An 18,400-nucleotide genomic window follows, 5' to 3' on the forward strand; every position below is an offset into this window, starting at 1 on the left:
ATCTATGGAAAATAGTACTGTGCAAGAGTCCTGGTGAAGGGGCTCTGCCCAAAATGTCGACTAGATGTTGCCTGGCCTGCTGAATTCCTCCAGTATTTTGTGTGTGTTGCTTGGAATTAGTCAAATATACTTTGTCTATATCAGAATCAGGTCTAATATTCCCAGCATGTGTTGTGAAATTTGTTAACTTTGCAGCAGCAGCACAATGCCATACGTAATAATAGAGAGAATAAGAACTGAATTACTGTAATCATACATACATATATTACATAACCATATAACAATTACAGCACGGAAACAGGCCATCTCGGCCCTTCTAGTCCGTGCTGAACGCTTACTCTCACCTAGTCCCACCGACCTGCACTCAGCCCATAACCCTCCATTCCTTTCCTGTCCATATACCTATACAATCTTTTTTTAAATGACAATATTGAACCTGCCTCTACCACTTCTACTGGAAGCTCGTTCCACACAGCTACCACTCGCTGAGTAAAGAAGTTCCCCCTCGTGTTACCCCTAAACTTTTGCCCCCTAACTCTCAACTCATGTCCTCCTGTTTGAATCTCCTCAACTCTCAATGGAAAAAGCCTATCCATGTCAACTCTATCCATCCCCCCTCATAATTTTAAATACCTATATCAAGTCCCCCCTCAACCTTCTACGCTCCAAAGAATAAAGACCTAACTTATTCAATAGTTAATAGTTAATTAGTTATATTAAATAGTTGTGTGCACATATCTACTGATGCTTCTGGGCACATCATCAGTGATGTTCCTGGGATCATCGGGTGTTTCGGGTCTTTCAACATCATACACCCTTCTCCAGGTGACCCAGCCGGTGCTGATCAGACCCCAGCTTGTGACCAGATGGCTAGCTACACATGACTCCATGGCTCCCCTCTCTTGAGCCACAGCCACTTTGAGGCCCTCTGTGCTGCATCGGTGGTACTGCAGATGGCTCTCCTCTTCCTCTCTCCCTCGATGCCCAAATTGCTGTAGGCTCTGGCTAAGGAATGGGCAGCGAATCCCCTACAACCAACAGTTAAATAACAGTGCAAAAACAGAAATAAAACAATGTATTAAAGTAGTGTTCATGGGTTCAATGTCCATTTAGAAATCTGATGGCAGAGGGGAAGAAGCTGTTCCTGAATCTGAGTGTGTGCCTTCAAGCTTCTGTACCTCCTGCCTGATGGTAACAATGAGAAGAGGTCATGTCCTGGGTGGTGGGGTTATTAATGTGATTAATTCCTAAGGCAATGCTCCTTGAAGATGTCTTGGATACTACAGAGTACCCATGATGGAGCTGACTAATTTTACAACTTTCTGCAACTTACTTTGATCCTGTGCAGTAGCTCCTCCTACCCCCCCCCCCCCCCCCCCCCAAGCCAGACAGTGTTGCAGCCGATCAGAATATTCTCCACAGTTTACCTGTGGAAGTTTTCAAGTGTTTTAGGTCTTCTCAAACTTGTAATGAGCCATAGCCGCTGTCTTGCTTTCATTATAGCTGCATCGATATGTATCCAGGTTAGGTCCTCAGAGATATTGATACGCAGGAGCCTGAAAATGCTCACTCTCTCCACTTCTGATCCCTCTATAAGTTCTCTCATTTTGCCCTTTCTGAAGGCCACAATCAACTCTTTGGTCTTACTGATGTTGAGTGCAATGTTATATTTCCTTGGTATCTTTACAATCCCTGATTCTTAAATGCTTCTGTCTGCCCAAATTATATTTTTCCCTATTGACATATTTATTTGATTAATATTAAGCACCAGTAAATTAGTAACTCTGCTTCTGTATTCTGTTGTAAAACTGTCGACAAGCCAAATAGCCTGACTTGGTAAGATTGCGACACATTTGATCGCAGCGGTTTCTGCATGGTCAACAAAGGGTTCTACTGTCCTTTTCAAATATATTTTTTATGATCACAAGATCTTGCTGGAGTCAGCGTGAGAAGGAGGCATGCGGTCTAATAGCAAGTGACCGTCTTAGTCACTTTTCTTGTGATTGCCAGACCCTTTTGGACATTGTTAATGTGAAACGCTGTAAGTCCTGTTCACTGATGTATTGGCAGACAGCAGGGGAGTTGTGTAGCCTCGGTTGTAGCACGGACTATGTCTGAAGCTGTGGTATCGCCTGTTTACAGCTGCCAGGAGAGAGGTATTAAAGCCCATGTGCTCCACAGGGGAAGCGGTGTGGTGCAGCATCCAGCCTGGAGTTGGTGCTGCACCCCAGTGTTTGCTCAGCTGCAGACAAGCTATATTGTGGTCGACTGCAGATTTCTGTGGCAATCATAGAAACCTAGAAAACCTACAGCGCAATATAGGCCCTTTGGCCCACAAAGCTGTGCCAAACATGTCCCTACCTTAGACATTACTAGGGTTACCCATAGCCCTCTATTTTCCTAAGCTCCATCTACCTATCCAAAAGTCACTTAAAAGACCCTATCGTATCCGCCTCCACCACCATTGACGGCAGCCCATTCCACGCATTCACCACTCTCCTGACATCTCCTCTGCACCTGCTCCCGAGGCAGCCATTTCAGCCCTGGGGGAAAAGCCTCTGACTATCCACATGTTCAGTGCCTCTCATCATCTTATACACCTCTATCAGGTCACCTCTCATCCTCTGTTGCTCCAGGGAGAAAAGGCTGAGTTCCATCAAGCTGTTTTCATAAGGCACACTCCCCAATCCGGGCAGCATCCTTGTAAATCTCCCCTGCACCCTTTCTATGGTTTCCACATCCTTCCTGTAGTGAGGCGAGCAGAACTGATCATGGATCCAGTGTCTTGATTTTACGGTGCTGTATTTTACTGATATGTGTGCTTGCTATCTTGTCTGTGCTTTGTGCTGTGTGACTGTTGTTACTGTGTTTTGCATCTTGGCCCCAGAGTGCCGCTGTCTCATTTGGCTGTATTCATGGATATTCCTGTATGGCTGAGTGACAATTAAACTTGCATTGAATTGGTGCTTGAAGTCTAATTCAATGGCTCTTTCAAATAATTGGCTGATTCGCCTCTTGGGCTCTCTTTTATTGTTTTCAATCTATGGAATTGATCCAAAGGTCTTAATGGAACTTAATGTGCACTGCTGTTTTTGTTAATTTCTGAAAGGAATTGTTGACAGGTTTTGGTAACCCTGGCATTTCTGATATATTTACATTTTTATTAGTAAAAGACATTTGGAAAGCTCCAGTAAATTGAATTGTATGCACAAACATTTCTTGGTTCTGCTTCTTTCATTAGTAAAGTCTGGAGCTGAGCCACATTTCCCTCAGCCAAAAGAAACACTGAATGGTCCCTCCGTGGAGATCTTTAAAATTTATGAAGTAGTTTCATAAAGTCAATGTTAAAATATTCTCAAGTGGGGGAAATTAAAATTAGTGTTCATAAATCTAGCAGTCATAGGATATTCAGACTGCAAGTTGTTGCAGGACAAATTGAAGTAGTGAGCAATAGAATCATCATTATTAATTGAGAAATTACTAATTAAAAATGAGGCTCATTCATTAAGTTTGATTTTGCAGAATAAATTAAGGAAGTTTTTGTTTCTAAAGCAGATTTATGTTATATTCCCTAACTGCTTGATTTAGATTTTCAGTTTGGTGGCACCCTCACCCAATAATCATTTTCTGTTGTTTATGCCAGGTTGCATTATTGGAAACCAACCCCTATCTCCTGGCAGTAACTGTTATCGTGTCAATCGTACACAGCGTGTTTGAGTTCCTGGCCTTCAAAAATGGTAAGCCATCATTGAAAGTGTTTTGCAACACACACAAAATGCTGGAGGAACAGCGGGTCAGGCAGCATCTATGGAAATGAATAAACAAAGTGTTTCAGGCCAAGGCTCTTCTTCAGAAATGGAAAGGCGGGGGAAGGCACCAGAATAAAAAGGTGGGGGAAGGGGAAGGAGGATGGGTGAAGCCAGGTGGGTGAGAAAGGTCAAGGGCTGGAGAGGAAGGAATCTGATAGGAGAGGAGAGTGGACCATAGGAGAAAAGGAAGGAGGAGGAGACCCAGAGGGAGGTGATAGGCAGGTGAGAAAAGTTGTGAGGCCAGATTGGGGAATAGAAGAAGAGGAGAGGGGGAGGGAATTTTTATCCCTGAAAGAAGAAATTGATATTCCTGACATCAGGTTAGAGGCTACCCAGACAGAATATAAGGTGTTGCTGCTCCATCCTAAGGGTGGCTTCATCTTGATATCCCATCAGGTTGAAGGCTACTCAGACAGAGTATACAAAATCCTGAAGGAACTAAGCAAGTCAGGCAGCGTCTGTGGAGAGGAATAGAGTCGACAGTTTGGGCCAAGACCCTTCATCAGGACACAAAAGGAATAGGGAAGAAACCAGAATAAGACAGAGGGAGGAGGGGAAGGAGTGCAAGTTGGAAGATGATAGGTGAAGCCAAGTGATGGGGGGCAGGTAGGTGGGTTGGGGGAGTGTGATGAAGTGAGACGCTGGAGGTGATAGTGGAAAATTTAAAAGGCTGAAGGAGAAGGAGTCTGATAGGAATGTAGAGTGGACCCATGGGAGAAAGGGCAGGAGAAGGGGCATCAGAAGGAGGTGATAAGGTGAGAGGAGGGAAGCCAAAGTGGGAAATGGGTCATTCAATAGAACTATGAATGAAAGCTGTGGGCCAATTCCTTCTGGTTTGGACTGTGCTGTGCAGTATTCTATTGCTGTAATTCTTGCATACAATCTTTTGTCTAGCACATTTTGCCCTTTTGGTTGTGTATAGGTCTTATTGGAAATCCACAGAAAGTCATTCTTTCCCCTGAGATTTTATGGTAGGAGAGGACAATGGGAATCAAAGACATCCACCCTCACTCCACTATAGAATTGTTAATTCACACCAGAAATCATGAGGATTCATTATTATCTCAATGATCGCTAAATGGTCAGAAACCATAAGCTGATAACCATTGCCTTTAATGCCTTGAAACTCACCAATAAGCTTTGACCTTGGCCTCAATGCCTCTTTGTGCAATTGGATCCACGATATCCTCACTTGCAGACCCCGGTCAGTTCAGATTGGCAACAAGAGCTCCTCCACAATCTCCATCGGCGCAAGTACACTGTGCTGATGGAGATTGTGATGAGGTGCCCTGTGTACTTAACCCCTGTTTTACTCACATATGACTGTTCACAGCTCCAGTGTTACATTTAAACTTGCTGATGACACCACTGTCGTAGGCCAAATCAAAAGTGGTGTCAAATCACCATATTGGGAGATTGAAAATATCTCGCAACAACAACCTCTCACTTGATGTCAGCAGGACCAAAGAACTGATTATTGACTTCAGGAGGAGGAAACTGGAGGTCCATGAGCCATTCCTCTTCAGGGGATGTGGGGGTGGGGAAGGTCACAGGTGGAGAGTTTTAAATTCCTCGGTATTATAATTTCAGAGGATCTGTCCTGGGTCTAGCAAGCAAATGCCAATATGAGAAAGCACAGCAGCGCCTCTATGTTCTTAGATTTGGCACGCCATTTAACATTTATGGCAAACTTCTATAGATGTTGGGGGAGAGTATATTGGCTGATTGTATCACTCCATTGTATGGAAACACCAATTTCCTTGTATGGAAAAGCCTTCAAAAAGTCGTGGCCCAGTCCATCAAGTCCCTCCCCAGCACTGAGCACATCTACATGGAGCGCTGTCGTAGGAAAGCAACATCCATCATTAAAGACTCCCGTCATCCTGGCCAAGTTCTTTTCTCGTTGCTGCCATCAGGAAGAAGGTACAGGACCCACACCATCAGGTTCAGGAACAGCTATTAATCCTCAACCATCAAGCTCTTGAACCAGAGGGGATAATTTCATTCAACTTCACTCGCTTCATCACTGAGCAGTTCCCAGAACATTCAACACTTTCATGGACCCTTCATCTGATGTTCTCAATACATTCCTAATTTATTTATTTTTTATTATTATTATTGTATTTGTACAGTTTGTCTTTTGCACACTGATTGCTTACCCTTCCTGTTGAGGGCAATCTTTCATTAATTCTATTGCGTTCCTTGCATTGACTGTGAATTCCCGCACGAAAATGAATCTCAGGGTTGTATATGATGACACGTATGTACTCTGATAATAAATTTACTTTGAACTTTGCACTTTTATATTAGAATGTCTTGTATGTAAATTTGAGAGGCTATAATTATCAAGAGGTCTCTCCTTCCTCTGAAGCTGAGTGAACAAATGGTGTAAAGAATGGAAGACAAAATGAATGGTCAAAAGTGCCACAGCAAGTAGAGCCATTGCCTTACAGCTCCACCAACCCAAGTTCAATTCTGCCCTCTGGTGCTGGCCCTGTGAAGCTTTCACATTCTCCAAGTGAACAGATGGGCTTTCCTTGGTTGCTCTGGTTTCCTCCTACATCTCAGACATGTGAGGTGGTGGGTTGCTTCTGAAAGAGTGACAGATTCTGGAGGGGCGGGCGAGTTGACGGGAATGTTGGGAGAATCGATTACGGAAGAGAATAGGCTACAAAAGGCAATTAGTGAGGAAATTATAAACACGAGAAAGTCTGCGGATGCTGAAAATCCGAAGCATCAGGCACAATATGCTGGACGATCTCAACCAGTCCGGCAGCAAATATGGAAATGAATAAACAGTCAACGTTTTGGGCTGAGACCCTTCTTCAGGACTGAAAAGGAAGAAGGAAAACTTCCTTTTCAGAATAAAATGTGAGGAAAGTGACTTGATGAACTTGTCCTGTGTTGGACCATGAACACTGCCTCATTATTCCTTTGCTCCTTATTTATTTAGTTATTTGTTTATTTAATGATTTTAGTAGTTTTTTAATGTCTTTGCGCTGTCACAAACAACAAAGTTCAAAACAAGTTTATTATCAAGGTACATGTATGCCACCATATACAACTCCCGAGATTTATTTTCTTGTGGGCATAGCCAATAAATACATAATAGGATAATAACCATAATAGAATCAAAGACCGCAACAGTTTGACTGTTCAACCAGAGCGCAAAAAACTCCAACTGCAAATACAAAGAGAAAAATCGGTGATAACCTGATTCTGATTCTAACTCAACTGGTAATTTGGGGGAAGAAAAGTACCTCAGCAGTGTGTGAATAGGACAAAAAAATTACAGGAAGGCCTAGAAAGAGAAAATGGATGGAAATTGAGCTTCTAACATTTTTCTGTTATTTATTCTTTGGGTTTTCCTCCCCCCATCTGTTTTGTGGAAGCCTGTGAAGAATAAGGATTTCAGGTTGTACACTGTATACATTCTGTGACATTAAATTGAGCCATTGAATAAACTCAGGCCTGCAATGCTGCATATTGATCTTCTGACTAATTATTTTCCAGACATTCAATTTTGGAACAGTCGCCAGTCTCTAGAGGGTCTGTCTGTACGTTCAGTGATATTTGGTGTCTTCCAGTCCGCTGTCGTCCTGCTGTATATCTTGGACAACGAGACCAACTTTGTGGTGCAGGTCAGCGTGTTTATTGGCCTCCTGATTGATCTTTGGAAGATCACCAAAGTCATGGATGTGAAGGTACAGATATTTTCTTCCTGATATTTTATGCCAGCAATGTTTTGATGTGCAAGAATCAATTTTGTGAAGCTGGTTTCTTATTCAGAGTATAGGAGTAGATGGTGCTTTTTCAAGCTGAAGTTGGATTTCAGGTGTAACCTCTTTGGAAACACAAAGTATACTGCAGATGCTGTGGTCAAATAACTCATACAAATAAGCTGGATGAACTCAGCAGGTCGGGCAGCATCCATTGAAAGGAGCAGTCAACGTTTCGGGCTGAGACCCTTCGTCAGGACGCTTTCCTGACAGTGTCCTGACGAAGGGTCTCAGCCCGAAACGTTAACTGCTCCTTTCAATGGATGCTGCCCGACCTGCTGAGTTCATCCAGCTTATTTGTACGTAACCTCTTTGGATATAGTTGATGAGGCGTGTGTAACTGTGGCAAGCTTGGGGACTAAAATCAAATAAATGCACGTTAGACGCCAAATGATAAATGGATGTTTTTACCCTAACTTTGCTACAGTCGGACTTCTATTTTGAAAAGTTTTCTGAAACCATTTTGTTTTGGCTCGATTGAGTTGCTCTCCGATCTTGGCAATTTACTTGCAAATGTATTGTTACCATGTGAGGAGACGTCAGTGGACAGTTGATTTTGGTGTGTCCTCCGAATGCTTAGCGTTTATATACTTTTCAGTCAGCTAATTGAACATCATTTCAGACATGGGGTGGAAATTTTTTCGCTGATTTGCCATGCGACGAACTTGCTGCATTGCGGTCTGGAATTTGGCCCACATCAGCTCATAAATAGGATCGGGGTCAATGTTTCTTTACAGAATTGTTTGTGGAAAACCACGCTTACAGGAATTCTGGAAGCGTCATTTTCCACAAACGATTCTGTAAACAAATACCAATTTTTTTTTGGAATAAATGTTTCTCGGTTCTACTTTATCCATAAGGCCAGCTGGGGCTTGGGCACCTTCTTCTCATCTACCTGAAGATAACCTAACTGAGGGCTATATTTAAAACTGAAGATGTTTGATCGAGGAAGATTCCTCTACAGGAGGAAGACCAAAAACTGGAAATTCTTTAAATTGAAAAGAATGTTTGCAGTAAATGGTAAACATAGGACGCTTGGAAAAATGCAATTGATGTGGATTCTTCATGTGCTGTGTCTGGTACTGCTGTAAATTAATTGAATTGGATGCTCTTAACCCCATCATGAAAGTTCTGGATTGCAGTAAACTAGGTGACACACACAGTGCTGGAGGAACTCACCAGGTCAGGCAGCATCATTAGAGGGAAATGAACAGTCAACATTTTGAGCAGAGTTCCTTCAACAGGACTGGATGGAAGTGTCTCAGCCCGGAACGTCAATTATTTATTTCCCTTTGTAGAGGCTGCCTGACTTGCTAAGTTCCTCCACCATCTTGTGTTGTGTTACTCGAGGTCCTAGATTTATAGAATCTCATGTGTCCCAGTGAACCCGATAGACAATAGATGCAGAAGTAGACCATTCGGCCCTTCGAGCCTGCACCACCATTTTGAAATCATGGCTGATCATCTACTATCAATACCCGGTTCCTGCCTTGTCCCCATATCCCTCGATTTCCCCCATCCATAAGATACCTATCTGGCTCCTTCTTGAAAGCATCCAGAGAATTGGCCTCCACTGCCTTCCGAGGCAGTGCATTCCAGACCCCCACAACTCTCTGGGAGAAGAAGTTTTTCCTTAACTCTGTCCTAAATGACCTACCCCTTATTCTCAAACCATGCCCTCTGGTACTGGACTCTCCCAGCATCTGGAACATATTTCCTGCCTCTATCTTGTCCAATCCCTTAATAATCTTATATGTTGCAATCAGATCCCCTCTCAATCTCCTTAATTCCAGCGTGTACAAGCCCAGTCTCTCTAACCTCTCTGCGTAAGACAGTCCAGACATCCCAGGAAAAAACCTTGGTCTTGTTTTATTCCCCCCCAGAAATGGTGGAGAGTTTAAATTCTTTGCACTGCATTTAATGCAGTGTTAGTTTTAAAGTTTGTATTTCAAAATAATAAACTATAAATAAATAATTCAACCTGATTACGGCCAGTATCATAGATTCTGGTCCTAATATTGGATTGAGCTATCTGCTCAGTTTATGGTTGCTTTGATGAGATAGGTTCATAAGACACCTTGTTCTTCATTTCTTCTAATATTTCCTCCAAGATTTTATTGGATTTTTCTCTTGAAGCCTCCAGCTCAATCTGCCCACCAGTTGACTAAGTAATGCATTCTACATCCCAATCACTCAAACTTCAAAAGTTCAAAGTAAATGTTATTGTCAGACTACATATACGTCACCACATACAACCCTGAGCTTTTTTCCTGTGGGGATACTCAGTAAATCTGCAGAATAGTGTAACAGGATCAATGAAAGATCAGAGTGCAGAAGCCAACAAACTCTGCAAATGCAAATATAAATAAATAGAATAAATAATAAGAGCATAAAATAGCAAGATAAGATCCTTAAAGTGCAATCATTGGTTGTGAGAACATCTTAATAGATGGGCAAGTGAGTGTAGTTATCCCCTTTTGTTCAAGAGTCGGGTGGTTGAGGGGTAGTAACTGTTCTTAAACCTGGTGGTCTTGAGGCTTTTGCTCCTTCTACCTGATGAGAAGGGGGCATGGCCTGGTTGGTGGGGATCTCCAATGATGAATGCTGCTTTCGCACGACAGTGTTTTGTGTAGTTGTGCTTGATAGTTGGGAGGGCTGTCCCTGTGATGTACTTACTGGGCTGTATCCACTACTTTTGTTTAGGATTTTCTGTTGAAAGGCATTGGTGTTTCCATACTAGGCTGTGATACAGCCAGTCCACTGCACGTCTGTAGAAGTTTGTCAAAGTTTTAGATGTAGTTGCAGGGAGAATGTGCAAACTTCTCCCTGCACTTGAAAGCAGAATCAAACTTAAGCCAGTGGAGCCACTGCTAGCGAAGTATCAGTGCCACTTGTGGCGCCAGTGAATTGCCCACAGATGTCAGTGCTCAATAAACACTTAATTCTTCAATCATCCTTTATCCGTTCAAGGTTATTGCGCACCTTATTATTCAGCCTTTTGTTTCGTTCCAGCTTGACCGTGAAAATAAAGTGGCAGGAATCTTTCCACGCTTGACGTTAAAAGATAAATCAACATATGTACAGTCCTCGACTAAGAACTATGATGATGTGAGTATGAATCAAGACAACGGTGGTATGTACTTGAAACTAGCATAAGAATGAAGTCCAAGGTAAAGTAAAGCTATTCAATGCATTCCTGGCATTCCATTCCCAATTCTTACCTTGAATGCAAAGGGTCACCATAATTTTGCATTCTTGGGTAGGGCACAGCAGCAAGTAGTGTTTGGGGAAATGCAGATGCAGGTGCTCTGATAGCAAATTAGATAAGATGTTTGGTCCGAAGGCATCGGCTTGTTGATATCATTGGGTAGGTTTAAAGCAGAGGTTGATGGGTTCTTGATTAGTAAAGGCATCAAAGGGAAAAGGCAGAAGAATGGGGTTGAGATAGATGATAAATCAGCTATTGTGGAATGATAGTGCAAACTTGATGGGCCAAATGGCCAGGTGCTATTCCTATGTCTTATGGTCTTATAGAACAAAATACTCCATTGAATATGTGACTGGAGAGATGGTGCAAGAGGGAGGGATTTGTATTGCCTGGAGTCTGCAACTTCTGCAGGAGGAGTGTGGTCATCTCCGTACAGGTGAGGTGATTATACTGGCCCAGTATAAGTTACTACAGGTAGGACTAGGACCAATGTTGCTTGTTTCTTAAGATACTGCATGGAATTGGCCCTTCTGGTCCTTTAAGCCATGCCACCCAGTGACCCCGATTTAATTCTAGCCTAATTACAGGACAATTTACAATGACCAATTAACATATGAACCGGTCTGTCTTCGGACTCTGGGAGGAAACCGGAGCACCCCGAGGAAATCCACGTGGTCATGGGGAGAACGTACAAACTCCTTCCTAGTGAGAATGTTGTTTAGTGTCATTGAGGAGGAATTAACCTGGAATACTAGAGGTTTTATGGGTAGTTCTTTTAACCTTAGGAGAATGGCCAAGGAGAGAGAAAAATGGTTATGCAAATAAGATGACAAAAAGTGAAACCAAAGGCAGGGAGGGAGAAAGTTAAAGAGGGCCATAGTGCAAAAACACGAAGATTTAAAAAATAATAAAGACAGAAGACTGAAGGCATTGTACTTTAATGCAGGAAGCGATAGTTACATTAATTGAACGAATGGCATAAATGGACACAGTCTGATCTGATGGCCAATGTGGAGTCATGGTTGCAAGCAGATCAAAGTTGGGGACTGAATACTTGAGGCATTTGACTTCTAAAGGGAGAAGATGGGAAGGAAATGGCGGCAAGAAAGCATTGGTAATTTGATATGAGATGGGTACGCTTTTAAGAAATCAAAATCAGATGTTTAGTTGATTGGGCTGTCTTTGTTCTTCGTAAATCCTCTTGCTATATTGTTCAGTTTCCTCTATACGTTGATGTTTAGTTACACGTGTACAGTACATTGACGTGCAATTCCCGCAACACCAACACTTCCGTCTCTCATCATTTAACAAATACTCCTTTTTATCATTGCAGACAACCCAGTATTTTCCATATATTTGTTTTGTCCTCCTTTTGTTTAAGTTCACAGTACATACGTTATCAAAGTGTGTATAATATATACAACCTTGAGATTCGCTTCCTTTGCCACAAAAGAAACACAGTAGAACCCATTAAAACAAGACCATCAAACACCCAATGTGCAGGGGAAAAGAAAATTGTGCAAACAATAAAAGTCAGCAAATAACATTCTAAACTGAAGTTCATGGAAATTGAATCCACAGCCACGGTCATCACTGAAGCCAATCCAGGAGTCTGTTAGTTACCCGCCACAGCCTCAGTTTGGCGCAGAGGCGAGTAAACTTCATGGAGCAGCTCCTCTGGTCCCGATACTCTGACCTTTTCAATCTGGACCGGTGCTTAAATCAGCCCAAACTCAGGTCGTTCCTTGCTCTTGGCCCTGGCCCCACTGCTTTGATTCAGCCCTTACCAAAACCTTTCCAATAATCTGGGCCGTTGCCTAAATTGCCCGAACAGCGGGTCATTCCTTGCTCTCAGGCCCAGGCCCTAGCACCTCATTGCCTTCAAGTCCACTCCAGCAATGGCCAACCCTGTTGGCCTCAATTCAGCCTCTACACGCCACGTCGCAACCGTCCTGCGCCTTCGAGACATCAGTTCACCCCGCAAAAATACCAGGTCGTGCTGGCGGTTCGGAAGCTGAACTCCAGAAGAGAAGTTACAGGCTACTGATTGCTATTAAACACGATTAATAAAGTAATAAGTTTGTTTGCTACCAGCAAGTCGTCACGGTGCTTCACCAACGCCATCTTAGCCTGTCAATTAAGGAAATACTCAAAGATTAAGACATAGGAGCAGAATTAAAACATTTGGCCCATTGAACCCACTGAGCTGTTTCATTATGGCTGATATATTATCCCTTTCAACCCCAGTCTTCTGCCTTCTCCCTGTAACCTTTGGCTATTTTTGAAGCAGAAGTTAATAGGCTCTTAATTAGTAAGACTTGGCCTCCACAGCCATCTGATGCAATGAATTCCACAGATTCACTACCCTCTGGCTAAAAGAAATTCCTCCTCATCTCTGTTCTAAACGAACGTACTACTATTCTGAGGCTGTACCCTCTAATCCTGGACTCCCGTCCTATAGAAAAAAATGTGCTCTCTATGTTCACTTTATCTAGGTCTTTCAATATTTGATAGGTTTTGATGAATTCCCCCCCCCCTTATTCTTCTATACTCCGGTGAGCCAGGCTATAAAAGCAGAAAGCCAGGACTGAGAAAAGTTTGGGATAAACAGTTTTAAAAAGGCACAGGAAAAAAGTAGTGAAGCGAATGATAGCAAAAGCAGTGATCAGTACGGAAGGTTAAATCACAACGGGGCAGTGATGCAATGTTACAAAGACCAGAGATGTGAGCGATAATGATCAGAAATTACCAAATAATCTACATGGATCTTCTTCTCTTCGGCTGTCCATTGATTTTCGATGATGACTGAGGTCTGGGTAAGGTTGTATGGGAGACTGGCAGTTGCCCATGCTGCAAGCCTTCCCCTCTCCACGCCACTGATGTTGTCCGGGGGAAGGGCACTAGGACCCATACAGCTTGGCACCGGTGTCGTCACAGAGCAATGTGTGGTTAAGTGCCTTGCTCAAGGACACAGCACGCTGCCTCAGCTGAGGCTCGAATTGGCGACCTTCAGATCACTAGACCGACGCCTTAACCACTTGGCCACGCGCCACTCTTTTACATGGATCACTGCTACAAGAAATCAGCGTCTATCATCAAAGACCCCCACCATCCAGGCCATGTCCTCTTCTCACTACTAGCATTGGGCAGGAGGTACTGAAGCCTTTGGACCCACACCACCAGGTTCATGAACAGTTGTTACCCTATAACCATCAAGCTCCTGAACAAGCATGGATAACTTAAATCACCTCTTCTCTGAGCCGATTCTACAATCTACAGACACACTTTCAAGGACCCTTTACCACTCTTGTTTTCAGTATTATTTTCTATTTGCACAGTTTGTCTTCTTTTGCACATGGGTTGCTTGTCATTCTTCCTTTACGTAGAGCTTTTTGTAAATTCTATTGTATTTTTTGTTCTGTAAATGCCTGCGAGCAAGTGAGTCTCTGGGTCGTATATGGTAACATGCTGACGATAAATTTAGTTCAAACTTTGAAAGAAAAGCCAGAAGACTGAAATTAGAAAAATTATCTGAAGTTGTTAATGTTGAAGCTTGAAGGTTGTAATGTGCCTGTTTGGATGAGTATTACCCTATTTGCCCTAATCCAGCGAATGTAATGCGGTGGTGGAAAATAGAACTAATGTAATGGAAACAATTCTCCTTGTTCTCCATCTCTTCTCTAACTGCAGCTTAAGATGTGCTTGTTTTCAAAGTTTCCCAGTTCTGGTGAATGCTCCCATTTCTCCTTCCACACACACACTATCTGACCCACTGAACATTCCAGCATTTTCTTCTTTTATTTCAGACTTCCAGTGTCTGATTTTCAATCACTGATAAGTAATTCAGGTGGATATCCTAGTGGCTGAAATGTGTAACCCTTCCACTTGGGGTGCTTGAAGCAAAGAGCAAGGCTAAAAGCAGGCAATGGCTTGGTCTGTGGTTAAAATCTATAATTACTGCCCTCATTTACAATTTGTGAATATCACTGTATACAATTTACTCATACCATAAACTTACAGTTATAGTGCATTCTATTTAGAGTTTTGCAAGTTCATTGTCTCTGTTTAAAATCCAAGAGTTTGGGAGATGATATTTCCATAATTTTTAAAATTAATAATTTGCATTATTGGTAATTTTAACATTTGAGATTCAGTGCAGGCGAAGTCTTTAACATACTACATTTGTTTGAAGATTTTTAACAGTGGATATTTTATTGTTCTTTTCAGATGGCCTTTAAATATTTGTCCTGGATTCTGTTCCCATTATTGGGATGCTATGCTGTCTATAGCCTCTTGTACTTGGAGCACAAAAGCTGGTATTCCTGGATATTGAGCATGCTGTATGGTTTCTTATTGACATTTGGTGAGTATACGTGATTTGAAAAATTCTGCACCAACTCTAGAAACTGCAGCTACACCATTTCAGACAAATTAAATTGATCTACTGATTTATCCATTCCATAATCTGACAGCTAATTCCATAACTTACATCTCTGTAATGTGATACAAGTGTTACAGACATATAGCCCTCATGGTTGATATGACAGACAACCGCAAGGGTTACCTCTAGTTAACTGCTTCAGAACATAGAACAGTACAGGACTGGAACAAGCCCTTCAGTCTGTGATGTTATGTGAAAGTAATTAAGTGAGTAACTGAAAGCTTACTAAAGTAAACCCTGCTGCCCACATAACTCTGTGTCCCTCCATTCTCTGCATCTAAAATGCCCCTTATTGTATTTGCAATTACCACCACTCCCAGCAAGTACCCTCCACTCTTTGTAACACTTTGTAGTATGAGTATGGGTGGGGGGGGGGGGGGGTTCCTTAAGGTTGTACAGCCGGGCTTGGTAGTGGGGATAAGCTCCCACTATTTATTAAATGCTGCCAATGTGTGCACCTCAAATAGCTTCTGACAGTCAAGTCCAGCTCCTGGCCTTCACCTGTGGCTTAGCTGTGAAGTCTGGCGGAGCCATTTCGACTGACGGGAAGGGGCAAAGACAGGTTACTGGCACCTTCGGGCAAATGGGGCTCGTCAGCCATGATTGGCAGCCCATCTAGGAGAAGGAAAACTGATCTCAAACCTTGGCTGCCTTGCGGCTATACCCACCCTTGGGGAAGGCTTTGGGAGTAAACCCCGAGGGAAAAATCCGGAGCTGGAGTCCCTAAGACGGTCCTGTGTTGAGTTCAACACTGACTGGCAACTCCTGTGAATGCCACTGGTGCCAAACTGTATCGGTCTGCAGTTCCCTTTGGGTTCATTAGCTGCATGGAGACGGGGAGCTTGCTACATGGGCAGCAGCTTGCCCACCATATAGTACTGCCTTGACTTGCATATTACATAGCCAGCTGGGACACAGCATACATGATCACAGCCTCATGTAGAGGAGTTCATGAAATTATCTCCAATTTGAATTGCCCAGCTATGAAAATGTCATGTATTTAGAAAAAAGAAACTGAAAGAAAAGGATTTTAAGAATCTCGCTGTGTTTCCCTTAAACTGCAGCCACGAGTGGAAGTGAGGGACAGGATAGGATAGTCCCAAAACAGATTCCCTAGATAAACTGCTCATACGACCATCCACCACCTGCTCCCATTGTTTCATGTAACCCTAATCAGGGGGCTAAGCAGGTGCCACACCTTGCCCAAGGGTGACCTGTAGGCTAGCAGAGGGAAGGAGCGCCTTGAGTGGAGACGCATCTCCACCCTGCCACCCTAGATGCTGTATTACATTGTCCATTAGACTGGGTGAGCAATAAACAGGACACGTATGTTACTATCCAGGGTACAATCACCTTCTATTAGCAGATCAAGGTAACAACATCTCTTTGTTCAGTAGTTGTGAAGGTTGTGAATGACTGCTTTGTTTCCTCTCTTCAGGATTTATAACAATGACACCACAGCTGTTCATTAACTATAAGCTGAAGTCAGTAGCCCATCTCCCATGGAGGATGCTAACCTACAAAGCATTAAATACTTTTATTGATGACCTCTTCGCATTTGTAATCAAAATGCCAATGATGTACAGGATAGGATGTTTGAGAGATGGTAAGTCTTTGCGTAAAATTCCAGCTCTCAACACGAGACAAATTAAATATGATGGGTGTTTGAATTAATGTGCTTTTCCCCTCCATTTTACACACCAGATGTGGTATTTTTTATCTACCTGTACCAACGTTGGATCTATCGAGTAGATCCCACCCGACTGAATGAATTTGGGACAAGTGGGGAAGACCTTGCAAAGGTGTCAAAGGAAAATAGTTCCCCGAAAGCCATAATGGAGAAAGCAGAGGCGGAGAAAAAGAACGATTAAAATGTAAATCTTTGTAACGGTAAACCTTGATGTTTCACTGTAAAGGCAAAAGTGAGACCATGGACTGTAATAATCAAATCTCCCAATTTTTGTATTAATATAATCCTGTTGAAGACAAGTGAATTTGAAGTCCAGGTTAATGTGCTGTACTGTATTTGTTCCGAAACATATCTGTATTTAAGTATAACTTTGTAATCATTGTATTCCGTAGTGGAATATTTGGTACATTACATTGCTAATAACGTTTAAATTGCGACCATATGTTGAAAGGGCAGCCTCTGTTAATTTAGAGGGAAGTAATAACAGATTTTAGTAATAAAGACTCTATTCCATTCATCTGAAATTCTGATTCCTGTTTCAATAAGCACACCGATGTTTATTTATTAGCTGTGGGACTAACTTTGATGCAGGATTTATGTGAACTTGTTAGCCTCGCCAGTGAATACTTGTTAAGGTGTTTAATACAATTGCATTTAAGAGGGTTTCCCATAAAGTGTGGATTCCAAGGACATATAACAGCTGCTGATATAGGTGGGTATTTCTGTGCAGAGTACCCTGTTGTGAATATGATGTTCATTTCTAATAATAGAAACCATTTTAAAAAATGTTTGTGCAAATTACTCGAACGGTGCTCAAAATTAATATTTACTTGTGTCGAAGTTGCAGCACCTAAATAAAAGTAAGATTAGTTGATTTAAAATCAGTTCCTGCCTCTGGTGCTCTTTTTTCCCCCCCATTTCATGAGAGTTTTTGTAAAGAGCTGATTGGAACCAGTGTTGATTGTGCAGAAATTTGGAATATGCTTATTCTCTTTGAATACAGGGTCATAGACTTGATTCAAAATAAATTTATTAGCAAGGTACGTACACTCAGTGGCCACTTTGTTATGTTCAGCATTGGAACCCAGTGTGTGCTTCTGTAGCCCAACCAGTTCAAGGTTTGACGTGTTGTGTGTTCAGAGATGCTCTTCTGCATATCACCGTTGTAACATGTGGTTATTTGAGTTACTGTTGCCTTCCTGTCAGTTTGAACCAGTCTGGCCATTTTCTTCTGACCTATCTCATTAATAAGGAGTTGCCCCCCCAACACAAAACTGCCACACTCTAATTTTTTGTTTATTTTTCACACCATTCTCTGTAATCTCTAGAGCAGGATTTTCCAGCCTGCAGTCCACGATCCCCTTGCTTAATGGTATTGGTCCATGGGTCCAGAAAAACGGTTGGGAACCCCTGCTCTGGGGACTTGTATGTGAAAAATCCTAGGAGATCAGCAGTTTCTGAGATGCACAAATC

General features: G+C 42.4%; 1 protein-coding gene across 1 annotated transcript in view; it reads left to right on the forward strand.

Moving 5' to 3' along the window:
- clptm1 (CLPTM1 regulator of GABA type A receptor forward trafficking) overlaps positions 1-17,811 on the forward strand; it is a 73,785-nt gene extending 55,974 nt beyond the window's left edge. The window contains exons 9-14 of the mRNA XM_073029324.1: positions 3,644-3,737; positions 7,323-7,513; positions 10,601-10,696; positions 15,024-15,159; positions 16,676-16,843; positions 16,942-17,811. Of these exons, the coding sequence (XP_072885425.1) occupies positions 3,644-3,737; positions 7,323-7,513; positions 10,601-10,696; positions 15,024-15,159; positions 16,676-16,843; positions 16,942-17,108 (852 nt within the window). The 3' untranslated portion in view covers positions 17,109-17,811. The remainder of the gene's footprint in view (positions 1-3,643; positions 3,738-7,322; positions 7,514-10,600; positions 10,697-15,023; positions 15,160-16,675; positions 16,844-16,941) is intronic.
- The last annotated feature ends 589 nt before the right edge of the window (positions 17,812-18,400 follow it).

The sequence above is a fragment of the Hemitrygon akajei genome, chromosome 25, assembly GCF_048418815.1.
Source record: "Hemitrygon akajei chromosome 25, sHemAka1.3, whole genome shotgun sequence".
Classification (NCBI taxonomy): Eukaryota; Metazoa; Chordata; class Chondrichthyes; order Myliobatiformes; family Dasyatidae; genus Hemitrygon; species Hemitrygon akajei.